The sequence below is a fragment of the Myotis yumanensis genome, unplaced genomic scaffold, assembly GCF_028538775.1.
Source record: "Myotis yumanensis isolate MYYU_CA2020_CCGP unplaced genomic scaffold, mMyoYum1.0.hap1 SCAF_12, whole genome shotgun sequence".
Classification (NCBI taxonomy): Eukaryota; Metazoa; Chordata; class Mammalia; order Chiroptera; family Vespertilionidae; genus Myotis; species Myotis yumanensis.
The window spans coordinates 19,212,062-19,227,928 of NW_027223763.1; the positions used below are offsets into that span (position 1 = coordinate 19,212,062).

A 15,867-nucleotide genomic window follows, 5' to 3' on the forward strand; every position below is an offset into this window, starting at 1 on the left:
CTTTTTAAAACATACATTAATCTATAGAGAAAACTTGAAGAATTCTGTAAGAATTCCATAAACTCTTACTTCCATGGCTTAAAAATGAAATATTTTATCTTAAGTATCTTTATGCATATAATAGTTTTTGAACTTTAATGTATCTTAAATTAAAACTATATGTATTTTTGTTTAAAAAATATTTAAATAACATCACTACATGGGATTTTAAATACCTGTTTACTTCAAAACTTGACTTACCTGAACAGGGGAGGAAAGCCTGCACCTGCTCCTTTTAGCAGCGTCTGCCTTCACCTCATCTGTTTTGTGACCACAGCTCTCATGCGATACAGATGCTTGCACATTTTGTACAATTGTATGTATTTTCATGTGTATATATTTTACAACTGTGTCTATATTTCATTTAAGATCTGGACGTTGGTAGTTGGCTATGTGTTGGCTGTTTCATTCAAGTGGAATGCAAGCACTGAGCGCTACTTGAGAGCAGTTTCAATTCCTGTCTGGATTATATTGCTTTTTCACTTAGGTGGGTCACTTTTTTCTAAGAAAGTTTAGTTTAAGGTCAGCAACGGCAGACCACGCAAATCAAAGTGATTTTTTTTTGTAGTGTTACATTTAAAATTCTTTAAAGTAATCTTTAGAAAATGTTCTGCTTTAATATTTTATTAATATTTAATGAAAATGTAATGCTTTAAAATGTCTATCTTTTAATTATATTGAATGCTGACTTACAAAAAGGCCCTTTAAAATTATCTACATCTTAAAAAGTAGAGCACACTTGGACTATCATGGCTATTTCTGAGTGTCATACTGAAGAAGGATATAGATAAGCAGTCAAGTATGATAAGAGGTGCTCAGAATCATATGTGAGAAACAATGAAAGGAACCAGAGATGTTTACTCTGGATAAGAGAGGGGACTTGGGCTGCAGGGGTGGGGAGAAGTGGAGGTAAGAAGAATATCATGGAGGCCTGTCCTGTGAAAGTGGTTTAAACATGTTGGAGAGAGTTAGAGCAGTGAGTAGCTTCAGAGGGAAAAATCTCTGTTCAACAGAAGAAAGATCAGTGTCAGAGCTGCACAAAATAGTTCTGTTATTTGGGACTGCACTGTTAGCTGAGTGACTACTAGGTTGTTATAAAGTGAGTTTTCAGGGACTCTTATTTCCAAGTCTGAGTCTATGGAAATATTTAGTTCTAATTTAAAAACAAAATTAGTAACCAAGAGCAGTAGGCAGCCTATTTAAGGTAGTTTTTAGAGCTACTTATTGTTAAAAGTTGAAAAAAAAAAAAGAGTTGATTGAGAAAACAGGTCTCTGCTTAGAGTCCGGATTTGAGAGAAGCGTTACTCTCTAACTTTGCTGACTTGGAATGCTGGAGGAGTTTATCAGCAAGACCCGCTAGTACATGACTTGACTCATTTTGAATTGGAGGAAGGCAGAGGAGGGAGGCAGGCAGGCGTAGGTCCATAAGGCTCTAGACCAGCGGTTCTCAACCTATGGGTCGCGACCCCTTTGGGGGTCGAATGACCCTTTCACAGGGGTCGCCTAAGACCATTGGGAAACACATATATAATTACATATTGTTTTTGTGATTAATCACTATGCTTTAATTATGTTCAATTTGTAACAATGAAAATACATCCTGCATATCAGATATTTACATTAGAATTCATAACAGTAGCAAAATTATAGTTATGAAGTAGCAATGAAAATAATTTTATGGTTGGGGGTCACCACAACAAGAGGAACTGTATTAAAGGGTCACGGCATTAGGAAGGTTGAGAACCACTGCTCTAGACAAACTCAAGGAACTACACATGGCTAATGGGTAGACACTTGTTAGCATTTTTGCATTATGCACTAGGGGAGGATACGTTGAAGCTTTTTGCAGTGCTCTTTTGGGTCGTTCCCCCCTTTCTTGAGACAGTTCACATCTAGTAGTATTGTTAGGAAACCAAGTCGGGCTGCATGACTTTAGGATCCATGCCTTATGCAGATGCCTGATGCAGGTCATTCTGGGATTACTTGGGAGTTTTGAGTTCGGAATAGTCTTAAAAGCTGGATGTGCTTCAGAGAGGAGAGGACTTTGTTCCTCAGGTGATACAAGCCTATTTAAGGTAGGCTGGTACATGCCCAATCCTTTGGGCCAGGGGCCTCTGACAGCAGACCTGGACTTAGAGAAGTCCTGTATTTAGGTTTCATCTGTCTGATGGCCTTTTTTTCTTTTTGTAATTTTCCCTGTGAAACAATTTTGTTAGCATATATGCCAAATTGTTCTTTTAAAGTGTTGGGTTCTTTTTTTTTTTTTTTTTTTTTTTAACTAAAAATGTTAACTCTTAATAATTTGCAGCATCTCTGGCTGGCTCATGGAGAATTCCAGTATTCCTGGTTATTGTTTTCCTGATGTCTGTGGGCACCCTCTATGAAAAACAGAATGGAAAAGAATCTTCTGGTAAGAAATGAGGCATTCTATTAATATTACTCTTAAGAAATATTGGGGAGAGTAGCTTTGTTTAAAAACATGCTATGATGAAACAGCTTTAAATATACTTAAAATCCTATGGTGTTTTCTGAACAGTAAATTTATTTAAAATATTTTAGGTTATTAGACTATACCTCATCCCCCCCCCTTATTTGCATTTTTTATTGAAGTATAATTCATAAAATTAACCATTTTAAAGTAACATTTAGTACATTCACAGTGTGTGCAACCATTACTGCTGCCTGATTCCAAGATATTGTCATCACCCCAAAAGGAAACCCTGTACCCATTAAGCAACTAACTCTGTAGTTAGGTTATTTGAGATCTTTGTGTTTTCTCAATGTAGGCTTTTATAGATATAAATTGCCCTCTTAGAATTCCTTTTGCATCCCATACATTTTAATACGTTGTGTTTCTATTTTCCCTGAGTAAAGATACTATTTAATTTCCTCTTTGACACATTGATTCAAGTGTGTTGTTAAATTTCCACCTATTTGTGAATTTTCCAATTTTGTTGCTTGCACTAATTGCCAAATCCAAGGTCATGAATATTTACCTGTGTTGATCGTGTATCCTGCAACTCTGCTAAGTTGGTTTATTAGCTTTAATAGTTTTTTTGGTGCTGATTCACTAGGGTTTTGTATATGTAAGAGCATGTCATCTGCAAATAGTTTTATTTCTTCCGTGCTAATTTGGATGCCTTTTGTTTCCTTTTCTTGCTTGATCTCTCTGGTTAAAACTTCTATTACAATGTTGAATACACCAGGTTCTTTTAAAGATTATTTTTGGCTGTAAATGGTTTTTATTCAAGAACAGTTTGTTGAAGATATGACTTTCTGATGAGTTGTAAGGGGACAGCTGAGGGTGGGGGAGCGATAGTGCTCAGGTCATCAGACTGGACTTCCTAGTTGACCAGCCATGTGGAGGCAGCTGTGCCTGGAGAGGTAAATCTGAAGAGCACACAGTTATTACAGTGACTGACATTTGTTCCTTGCTTCTTTCTGATGGTTATACATAAACTAAAAGAGCAAATAACTCTCATTCCAGTCTGCTTCGGAATAGGTTATTCTTGATCTAGAAATTTTTTATGGACTACTAGTCTAGACAGTCCTTATCATAAAATAAATCTTTCAAACATGTTTTTTTCTAAATTTCTGAGTATTTTTTCTCTCTTGTCCCTAGAACCTGTTTCTTTTAGGCATCAGAACTCAAACCATCTAGTCCGTACTGGGACAGCCTTTTCCTTTTATTATGGTCAGTTCCCTCCTGTAGATGTCACTGTGATGTAGTTAGGTACAGGACTGCTTCAGTGTACTGCCATGGCAGTACATGCCTTTATTCCTCCCCGGTCATTTCCACTGTCCCATTCGTTGCAGGACCTGCTCTTGTATCCCAGTCACCTGTATAGGCATCTCTCTCCGTGTCTTCTGAGCTTTGAATCTTTTGCTGCTGTGGACGCTTTTATGATCTGTGGTTCACTGGATTCACGGAATGAATCCTTTGGATTTCATCAGAATTCATTACCTCCAGAAAACTCTTCTTGTGAATCATTGCTGAGTTAGTTTTAGAGGCTCCTTTTGAATCCAGGGGCCTTACTCAGTATTTTCTCTTAGACCTTGAGAGCTCTTTGTATTTCCTGGAACCCCCAAGATAATGTAGAGAAAACATGTTAAGTGTGTACCATGCTTTTAAATGTAGTGTCTTTTTTTAAGAATGGTTATCTCCATTCTGCAGGTGAAGACACTTCATTCCAGGGATTAACTGGTGACTGGTGGAGCTAAGAGATAAACCCAGGGCTTGGACCCTAAGCCTAGTGTTCTTTCCCTTCACCAGGCTCTTTGCACAAGCGTCAGTCATCCTGGAAAGGTACTGATTGCTGATCCTCTTGAACTCAGTTGTGCTTCAGTCTTTTATGTTGGCTCTGCTGGCTTACCACAGTGGCAGGACCCAGTGCTCTGTCTCCTGGATCCCGAAGTCTCACTTGGTAGAAACTTGGAATCCAGCTTGGATGTGTTCCCTTAGCCTGTGAGAAAAGGGGAGCACTGGCATTATTAGCAGTGACAGTATGGGCAAGGCCCTGGTAGACGCTTTAAACATGTTGTCTCGTGTAATTTTACTCATGTAAACTTACTCTGAATATGAGAAGTACTTCTTCAAAAGCCAGGCAAACACATCAGGTGTATCTTTAATAGCCTGAACACCCAGCTTGAGAAATATGGGCAAGTGAAGCTGGATCCGTTCCTCCTAATATTGGTAATTGTTTATAAATGACCTTCTAGAACTCTCTTCGCAGGAAGACTTGGTGGTTGCCTTAATTGTTTTAGGACAGCATGCAATACGAGTGAAAATGTTTGGTCCAGTTAAGCCCAAATTGGAAAAAGAAAAGGAATAAACTAGATTTTTTTACTGCTCATCTTCCACTCCCTATTTCTGACACTGTCAGTTAAATAGACATAGAGAACCTCCTACTGGTACATATCCGCATCCTTATTACTGACTAATAGTACAATGAGATGACACTGGAAACCATTGAGAAGGAAATGTATTTTCCACGTTAGTAATGGAAACACAAGAATAAAGTCTCATTTAGATTGGTTTCAAAGTATATTTTCCCCTGATTTAAAAAAATGCTATTCTGCCCATTGCTTATTAACAGATAATATTTGAACATGTGATCTGTTATTCTTTTACGATTTGCTGGATTATGAGTTCCTGTCCCCTGGAGCTAGGCTGCTAATGTCAGTGGCCTGCTTCTTTGGACTTGCGTAGATCCCTGTTATTTGGACCTCTGAATGCTCGCCCTGTCCCTGGGTAGATGGACACTTGAAACCTTGGATGCTCTTTCCTTTTTTGTTTATAGTTCTTGGGCCCCAAGATTATGTTCCTTTGTCTATATGTCTAATTTTAACTGGGACTTTTTGCCAATACCATGACTTTGTCTAGATTCTCAGTCCTGGAGTTTTTCTGTTTAGTTTGTCATCCTTCTGCCCAAACCCTTGGGGTTTTTGCCGTGCAGGTGGATATCACTAAGACAGAAGTCGTCAGAATGCCTGTTTGAATAAGATCAGTTTCCTAATCTTACCTCGATAGTTTTCAGGAACTCTATGTTGATTTTCTGTGTACTCTTCTTTTTATTTCTTTTTATTATTTACATTCTTTATTATTTAAAGTATTACGTAAGTCTCCTTTTCCCCCCATGGACCTCTCCCCAGCTGCTCCCACCCCCCAGCATGTGTGCTCTTCTTTTCATTCCTTTATGAAGTTCAGGCACTCTAAAAACTTATTAACTAGGATGATATTGCATAGTTTTCTTTGATTTAGCTATGATTCACTGAATATTTACTGTGTGTTTTAGTGACATCAGCAAGTTGGAGAAAGAGTTAGTATTTGTAAAGGTTAAATTTATTGGATATGTGTAGTCTATTTGGAGCTGAAATTCATTCGCTTGGCCGAATTCTATGTTAATCACATTGAGTATTGGCCTAAAAATAAGGTCCTAGCTGTATGAGTGTGGGTGTATGATTTGTTAACTAGGAATGGTCAGTGTTCTTAATTGTGGACAATGGAATCTATGCTAGCTAGTCTAAATAGAAAGAAGTTCTCATTGGCATATAGAATATTTGCATATAGAATTTTTAGAAAGACCAGACGATTGAGCTTACCATAGATGCCACACAGGCAGAAATAATGCAACTAGGAGAAATGCTCATTGACACCCAAGGACTGTTTGAGTAGAAGTGCCGTCCTGCTGCTGCCTGCCACAGAGTTAAAGATCAGATAGCAGAACCTCTGGAACTTCTGTTAAGTTCCTGTGGATAAGCCATGTATGCCTCTGTGACTGTGTTTGACATGTATGTGGCTTCCAAATTAAAATGAGTTGCTTTAGTCTTCAAAGTCTTACACAAGTGTGCCTGCATGGTAGAAACTGCATCACATATGGGACCTTAGCTGCAAGGGAGTCCAAGAAAGATAGTCTTTAGTTTTCTAGTCTCTACAGTGCAGGAAAGCATGCTAGAATCTGGTATTGTGTAAACTAATCTGTGTTGTCTGCCATAACAGATTAAAGGCTGACAATTACAGACAGACCTCATTGGCCAGTAAACCTTTTTAGTCTATTGCAAATTTAATCTTGATGTACTACCTGTTAGGAACTTAACATGGGCATATATAACATGAGACAGAGTAATGATATTCTTTTAGATTTTTAAGTGGTGGATTTTGACTACTGAATTATGTGCTTTATGTGTGTATATATATATATATATGGTTTTACATAATGCCCATACATTTGCATATTCATTTGTGGAATGTTATAATTGAGAGCATCAAGTATGGACTATACCATATTGTACTCCAAGCTAGTAATATAAAAGAGAGTGAGACAGTCTGTGTTCAGGAAGCTCACAGACTTGGCAGTATTTTTCAACAGAGATGTGCATTAAAATTTACCTGTGAAGTTAAAAAACTACCTGCCACAGGTATCAATCATCAGCATGAAGTTCCCCAATGAGAAAGATAGAGTCCAGGAACCTGCATTTTTAGCAGACTTTCCTGTTGATTATTAAGTTTTCTCCCTTGGCAAATAACCACTGGTCTGGTGGGTCATTAATAACCATTTTGTTTTGCCTGGCTGGCGTGGCTCAGTGATTGAGCGTTGACCTATGAACCAGGAGTCACGGTTCAATTCCTGGTCAGGGCACATGCCTGGGTTGTGCCCAGTGGGGGGCGTGCAGAAGGCAGTAGATGAATGATTCTCTCTCATCATGGTTATTTCTCTCTCTCTCTCCCTCCCCCTTCCTCTCTGAAATCAATAAAAATATATATTAAAAATATTTTTTTTTATTGCTAGTGAAAATTTTTAGGACTACTGTGTTTCAATTTGCATGTTATTTCCCACTTTATTCATTTGCTTTAAAAAGTTTTAAAAATGCATCTTGTTTTACAGGGGCAGAGTTACCAGGGCAAGTTATCTCCATGGCTGCTTCTACTCTGGCAACCTTGGCCATCTCTATCACAGGGTATGAATCGAGCACTGAAGACCAGCCCTCTACTCAGCCTGCAGGTGACTGACCTTATGAAGGAACTAGTGGCCTGGTGCATGAATTCGTGCACATTAGAAGGAAATTAATAGAAGAAATATTTTCATATTGCTATTCGCCCTTTCTCTATAATAGAAGTGTCAACCAAATTCATGATCAACAATGACAGATGGAAACACACAGATGTGATTGGCACCAGCAAGAGCTTTATATATATCACGCATGCGCAAGTCAACTTAGCCTTTTAAGGATATAGAACAAACTTGCTTAATTAGACCCGTTTTCTGAATTAGCTAAACCCTTTTCAGCCCAGTGAAGCACCTCAACTTCTCTTTCTGGTAATTGTCAGCAACACATCAGTAAATATCAATGGAAGCAGATTATTATTGTAGATCACGCAGGGAGAACAAAGGGTAAAATATTTAACTGCAGCAGTGTTTGACTATATTCTGCACAGTGAGAAAATCTGAAGTCATTTTCAAGGTCCACCATTTCTTCTTTTCAGTCGGGTCAAGTTCCTAAACTTTCTAAATCTCTGTTTCTGGCTAATGAAAAGAAAATAGGATTCCACCAAGTCTCCTATCTACCTACTTCAGGACTTCTGTGAGGATCAAATGAGATGAGGCACGGGAAAACACTTCACAGATGTTTGGTTAAAGTGTAAAATGTTTCCCCCTGGCTAAAGTGTTCCTGGGCTGAAGAAACTGCAAGGAGGCTAGTTGTCGCTAGGGAGAGGAAGCTGGGCGTTGCTACGTGACGTCATTACCTGGATGGAGGGAAGGACACTTAGCATATTAGCCTTTTATATAGATAGATGCTTTCAAAATTATTCTGGAAAATGAAATATACATAGAATATAAAATTAAGAAAGACTAGCATTACAAAATGCTACCTACTGGTCCTTCATTTTTCTCTCTGATTCCTATTTTTACATCCGGGCCCCCCCCCCCCCCCCCCCCCCCATCTTTGTTCTCACATGTCACTTTTTTAATATATTTAATTATTTACTTTCTTAGGTTTCTTGATTCTTCATTTTGTACCGTTTCTCCGGCATTTCTTGCTTCTCAACATTTGCTTTGCATGCCTCATCCTCTTAATATATTTCCCTTAAAACAGACCCCTGTGGTTGTTCTGCGTTCAGTACTCCCGAGAGACCCAGCTGGTAGGTTTATATCAGCTTTAAAGTCACCATGCTCACAGGGAGGTCAGGAATGTGAAAGGCCACCCTGCCTGTGCCAAGGGCCCATTAGAGCCAGAGGTTTGGGAGTTTAGGGATAGTCTTAGTGAGCTTTTCTTGAAGAATTGACTTTAGAAAAGCCTGAAATGAAGGGGTCAGCTAAGAAAAAGGCATTTGGGATAGTAAGACAACTTATTTTTCTTGCACATTGAATCATGTTTTCAAAGAGAAGATGGTGTTTTGATTACGGACTTATTATTCTGTCTGCCACATCCACCAACATGAAGTTTCCAAATTAGAAAGATACTCAGAGAGCACAGTCAAACAGAAGCATATTATAACTAGCTTTGGCGTTAGCCCCAAACCTCAGGGTAGAATGTTAGTTCTGTGAGGTGGGCTGGCTTACGATGGTGCTGGTTCTATCAGTGGTAAAAATTTTCTCACAACTAAAACATTTAATGTTAAAAGGAACACTAAGGAAATTATGATAGAGCACTGAGAAGGTTACTGTGTAGTTGCCTATGAAAATTTTGAAATAATAGGCAAGACATTCTTTCAGTAAATATTTAGTGAATACCTACTATATGTCAGGTACTATTCTATGTGCTAGGATTTCAGTGGAGGGAGAACAAGACAGACAAGGTGTTAGCTCTCTTGGAGCTGACATTCAGCTGAAGGGAGAATGTGGACCAGGGTAAGTGGAACATGGTACAACTATGCAACACTGGGAAGACCATGGGGCAGATAGGGCGCTGAGATTATAGGTATTCTTGTTTCTTTTCTTTTGCTAGACTTTCTGAAATATGACATACTTTTGTCATTAAATTTTATTTATGGCAGGCAAAATACAAGTTTTAGGATCTTATGCATTTCCATCATCATGGTATATACCTGTGGTCAGCAAACTGCGGCTCGTGAGCCACATGCGGCTCTTTGGCCCCTTGAGTGTGGTTCTTCCTAAGCCTTAGGAGTACCCTAATTAAGTTAATAACAATGTACCTACCTATATAGTTTAAGTTTAAAAAATTTGGCTCTCAAAAGAAATTTCAATCGTTATACTGTTGATATTTGGCTCTGTTGACTAATGAGTTTGCCGACCACTGGATATACTAAGTAATACTGCTTTAATAGTTGTATGATTTCTGATACATATGGTATGTGTTGGTAAAACTAGGAAACAAATAATATAACCTTATATTAAAACATAGTAGTTGCATTATTAGAAAATACTGCATAATGTAAAATAATTTAGTATGATTTTCTTTATTTGAAAATTCCTTAACCCCCAGAAATCTTGTTCTATGTCTCATTCTAAGAGGAACACATGTTTCAAAGTCCTGGGTTCTTTTTGTAAGAGAGGTTGGCTCCATTTTAGGTGAAATGACAATGAAAAGCCACATTGTGTCAGAAATATCTATATAAGTGCATCTAATATCAAGTTATATTAAAAGAGGACATTTTAAATGTAGGGTTTATATACGTTAATGTTTGCTGCTTCATATGGTTTGAATAATTTTTATGGATTAGTTATATAGACACCATTTAGTTTTTTAAATGGTGTCTATATTAATAAAGATATATCATAAAAAGCTTAAACAGTATAAAGTACCCCCCAAAATTTTTTAATTAATTTCCCTAGCTGTAAACACTGTCGGTATTGTTAATTCATCACATATTTTTCAGTGCATATGCAAACATACATCGAAATCTTTTTTTTTTTTGACCCAATGTAATCATACTGTTAGAGTCCATTTTGAAGGCTTAAAATTGAGTAGCTTAGCCAGTTACTCTGTATTACTGTTCACTGATGTGGACTAAGATGGTGGGTAATTCTTTTTTCTTTCTCTTCAGAAACCATGGACAGAGGCGAACCCCCTCCAACATTGTCCTCATCTTCGCCCTCTTCCCCTTCGCCCACGCTGCACAGGCAAAGGCCTGAGATCGGAGCGTTCCCCAGAAAGAAGAAAACTAGCGATTTCTACTTCGTGACCCTCGTCTGGGCCATCATTGCCGTCCAGCTCTGGTTGAACCTGTGGATCGTGCAGCTGCTGCCAGTGCCCATTGCAGGTGACCATTAATTAACATCTTATTGCTGAAATGTTTTCCTTTTAAATTTTAATACTTGGGATCATTTTACTCTCTTTTTAAATTAAATGATCATATGTCTGCATTTAAATAAGCATTATTTTGGAAATTTGTTACTTGATTCCTCTTTAATATTTCTTCTTTCTGTGGAGGAGAATGTTAGCAATCTGGGTTTAGGGTTGTATGATTGAATTTTGAGAGCTGCTCTTAGTGAAGTGCATTTTACATTGCATTTTTGATTCAGTGGAAATGTGGGTTTTGAGAACTATAATGTATGCAAAATCATGATTTGTTTTTATTTGACAGAAAATTAAGTTATATGTACATGTCATATGTTTTGTATCAAAATGGAATCATACGGCTTTTCAAAAATCATTAAAGCTAGATCTTTGTACCAGAATACCATGATTAAAAGACACCTTTAGAGAGGACAACACAATAGAGGTGGGCCTTAAATTACCATGGTATTCAGGTACAAAGACCTAGTTTAATGATTTATGAAAAGCCATAGGATTCCATTTTGATATGATACATGTGCTATATGTGTACATAGAATTTAATTTTTTGTCAAACAAAAATAAAGCCTTCTAGTCCCACCACCTTCTTAGTTGGCCTTTACAGGAAGCTTACCCCCTGCGCGAAGGGCCGCTGCATTGCCTAACTGCAGAGGGCACATTCATATTGTGGTCTGTGAATGGTCCCCAGCCTCGGGCCATTTGTAACAGCCCTGCTTGTACCCAGCCTGCTTCTCTTCTGAATCCTGGTAAAAGATTCAGATGTGTAGCACAACATCACTTAAAGAAATAGGAACGTAAACGAAAATGTTACCTGAAGTGGTATAAAATCATGATGCAGGTGGAATACCTTTACTTTTCTGGTCACTAAACAAAAAATCTCAGGAAAAGAACAAAATTCGGCAACAGCAACTATAATAGCCAAGGAGATTAGAACATGTCAGGGGTTAGTATTCTTTACCCAGAAGGGCTATGGTGTGAGGGGCCTGGGCCGTAGTCGCTGAAATCTTCATGATCAAAATAGGCTGTAAAATAATCCCTGACTCCGCAGGGATTCAGACTCCACAAAGAAGGTGGTATGTGTGGGAGCAAGTGGGGATTGTGTGAAAAGTTGCTTGTCCCAATACCATCATTTTGGAATACCTTGAACTTTCTTCCCTCCTCTCCTTTTTTAAATTGATCTTGACTTAAATACCAGCTCTACTGTTTTAAAAGGGTCACGTGAAACTAAGGGACCTTTTTCTGTGATAACCTTGTAATCTGCATTTTGTTCATACATGTATTTCTTATCCTCTTTATAGTCTGGATACTCAAAAAGCTCGTCATTCACTTTGGAGTCGTGGACTTCCTGGAGAAGCGCTGCTCCGTGTGGTGGCGGGTCGTGGAGCGCTTCCTGAAGGACCGGCAGGAAGCGCTAGCGCCGTGGCCAATTGTTGGACTTGGGAAATTCTTGTTAAAAGTTGATAGCAAGGTAATGTATTTTGAGAACTTGGGCTGTTTTAGTGGAATTTATCCATTTCATTGTCCGAAATATTCCATTTTATGGTGTTTATACTGGAATTTAAATATCATTCTGTGGTGGAAGTTTAGAATTATGGTTTATATAAGGATAGGATATAAAGGACCAAATTGAAATCCAGAGGGTTAAGTGCCTTGCCTAAAAGTTATAGCCAGGTAGTGGCTCAGTTTAGTGAATATTTTTACAGTAATTCCCGTGTGTCAGATATTGTGCTAAGCCCTCGGGAAAAAACAGATGAATCAATAGAAAACTAGACGCAGAATTTCTGTGTAGGGAGAGACAGCGGTCCATTAAAATGTAGAGACAGTGGTTAGAGTCAGAGGTTTAGTGGTTAAGAGCATGGACTCGTGAGTCCAAATTCTGGTTTCAGATCCCAGTTCAGCTACTTATTAGCTGTGTGACCTTGGATGAGTTTCTTAACCTTCCTGTGCGTTTGTTTCCTTATCAATGCAATGAGTGTACGAGCATGTACCGCACAGAGTGGTTTGTATTAAATGAGTTAATACATGTACAGCTCCTAGATCAGAGCCTGGTACACAGTAACCTCTATGCAAGTGTTAGTAGTTCTGATTTGTGGAGGAAAATGTGTATAAGATATAGTGATAGTACTCAGCAAAAAAGTGACTCAGTGTTGGTGAGGTAATGGGAGAGGGGCGGTTTTGTAGAGGTGGTGATGCCAGGGCAAATTCTAAAGCACATGTAGGAGTAGACGCGGCAAGAACAGCTCATGGATGGACAGTGCAAAAGCACAGAGACTTCCACAGCATGAGTTCTTAGAGAATGCCAAGGAACTGGTCATGGCTGGGCTTTGTGAAACAGTGCTTAGTGGGAGGGAAGCCTGGAGGTCAGGTGGGACTGGATCGGGAAGGTCTTTTTGTGTGCTATGCCGTGCGAGCTGGACTCTATCACAGAAGCTAGTAACTACTCCCTTTAACAGGTGTATTCATGACTTAGGTTGAGAAATGCTGTTAAGTGAAACCAGCGTAGGTATTGGTGAGAATAATAACTGGAGTGCGTCAAGGGGGAGGAAGTGAATCTTTTAAATGCTTATTGAAATATCCAGGGTCAAAGGAGAAGCAGGGGATATATTTTCTTGCATAGTGCCTGGCTGTCTTCCAGAAAGTTTGTCAGTTTTAATTCCCACCAGTGCACCATGTGAAAATACGTATTTCCTTGAGCCCTTGCCAAGGAATATTATAGTGCAACAAAAAGGACTTTTTAGTTTCATACGAAGAAGTATCTCACTGTTGTTTTAATTTGAAATTTTAAAAATTAAAAATGAGGCTGACCATCCTTTTCCATACTTACTGGATATTTATATTTTTCTTTTGTAATTTGCCTATTTGTGTTGTTACTAATTTTTTTTTCAACTTTTTAAGAACGAATCTAAGACTTTGCATAAATTTCAGCATATTTATCACATCTCCCTTGTGTTAGGGTGAAGCTTTATCTTATGAGAACAGATTCAGCACGTTCAACTGTGTAAGGAGGGTATCTTATTTTCAGTTAATGCTTTGTCTTTCCACTGTCAGGATAGAGACTAAGTCCTATTTTCAGCGTTCTCATGTACTTGTATTTGAACCCTTCATTTAGGAAAACTGTACAGTTGTGTCAGTTGAAGTTCCAGGCATCTGAAAGTATTTGTTATGGAGTAGCCTTGTAAAAATTTGTCATTTTTATTCTAATTTGTTTGCCAATCTGTTGTTCTTAGGGAACAGAGACAGTAAAATGAATAAAACTGGGTTTTTCTGCTGTACAACAATCAGAATAAATGGCTATTGCAAACTGAATATTTGTTTAATTATAATTGATGCCAAATTTATGTTCTGTCTAGTATAATAATATGTATGGGCTGTTGCTTTGGGGAGTAATCTATTTTTCATGTTTCTATTAATTTTAATTGATTGGACCAGTGTTTCTGAAATGATTCATCTACAGAGGATTGTTTGAAGAATACCTAAACGTGCTTTGGGTATACTTCAGGGAAAACGCTGCAAAGAGCATTTACAGTCACTGATGAAATTACACTTTTTATTAGCCTTTATACTTCTTATAGCACTAATAATGCTCTAAATTCTATCTTTACCGATTTTTAGGTTATGTGTCCACTAACTAGCATTAGTTACTATAGTGCTAAATATTGTGGGGTTTGGATGAAGTAACATTTATGTGGAAAAAAAAAAGCAAGGTAATACTTTTCCTTTTTTGTAGAAAAATGTGTGCCTAAAAAATTGGGGTTGAAGGAAATACACTATATTGTAACAGAATCTTAGTATGGCCTGCTCTTAGCAAGGTGTCCTCTATTCCAAATGAGCACTAGAATGATTTTTCCTCTTTAAAACATGTGAAATAACTAATACTATAAAACTGCAACTACAGAGTTCAATGAAAATGTACTATGGGAACATAAATTGGTTTATACAGGGACTAAAAATCCTCTTGGAGCGTGATATGCGAAAGGATCTTAATTATTACTCTCATCTTTGGAATTTGGTGTGGCTATTTAAGGCTACAAGCTTTCAGATTATTTTATGTATTTTTAATTGTTGAATTGCCAGCAAAGCTTGTGCTTATCATCATCACTATAATCATTGTATATCTTAAAGGAATACTACATTCACTCAATTTATATCTTTGTAATGCAGTGCAGTTTTTTTTTTCTTTCTAGTTTTCCTTTTGTTTGGGATAATTTCCTCCCCATGCTCTCGGTGACTTTCTTTTCTTTTCATACTGTTATTGCATTCTCTAATGATATTCCACTGTTCTTATCTTCTCTCTCTCACCTTACTCCCCATCCCCAAGCTCTGGCACTGGCTAAATAAGAAGGTAAATGAACCCACGGATGTTGGTTTTTGCTGTTCAGTTCTGTAACTTCTCTCTGTATCTCTGTTCTCACTCTTTCTGTCCGTATGTCAAACTAAGTTTTTGTTATTAAAGTTCTAATGATAAGCTATGGAAGGTCATGAAGCATTGAGACTGTCCCAGTACAATTTGCTAAAAACCCAAAGCTATTTTATTGAGGATATTGGTAGTGTCTCCTTGCTCAAGTGTGTGTAAGAAATTCTGTCTTATATTCCTTTTGTCCACTGTGATTTCCATTCCCTTTTCAGCCCTATAATGTGGCTTAGCCTGATTCTCTAGTCTCCTTTGTTGTGTGAGGGCACATTAAGTGACACAGGAAGATTTCGGAAGATAAATCTGTGAAGTATTTGTGTAATTCCCTAGATTGGTAATTTTAGGTTTTGACTAGTATTCCAAAATTTTATATTTAACTTAAAAAAGATGGTAGTCATGTTCTGTGAAGTCTAATTTCATGTTTCCCAAGATATAGTTTGTGTCTGTGGTAAATGGTTTCCATGACTGGCTTGGGATTCTAAAGGTACATTTTTTAAAGACTTCAATAACTTTAATAACTCCAGATATATTAGGAGAGCTATACCTCTAACAAAGTCTGCATAAGTAGTTCCAGATGTAATTTCATTCAATACTTAGGACAGATAGCAAAAGGCGACATCATTTACATGTATTATGTTTAAACACAATAAGACTAAAAG

At 37.8% G+C, this 15,867-nt stretch overlaps 1 protein-coding gene across 3 annotated transcripts in view; it reads left to right on the forward strand.

The window, feature by feature from the left end:
- Nucleotides 1–15,867, forward strand: part of TMEM245 (transmembrane protein 245) — a 66,674-nt gene that overhangs the window by 7,803 nt on the left and 43,004 nt on the right. For 2 of the 3 annotated variants that reach the window (XM_070430950.1, XM_070430952.1), the window contains exons 2-6: nt 409–526; nt 2,348–2,449; nt 7,425–7,541; nt 10,547–10,762; nt 12,096–12,265. In XM_070430950.1, the coding sequence (XP_070287051.1) occupies nt 409–526; nt 2,348–2,449; nt 7,425–7,541; nt 10,547–10,762; nt 12,096–12,265 (723 nt within the window). Of the gene's footprint in view, nt 1–408; nt 527–2,347; nt 2,450–7,424; nt 7,542–10,546; nt 10,763–12,095; nt 12,266–15,115; nt 15,140–15,867 lie in introns of all 3 variants that reach the window. The other variant, XM_070430951.1, reaches the window with a different exon arrangement.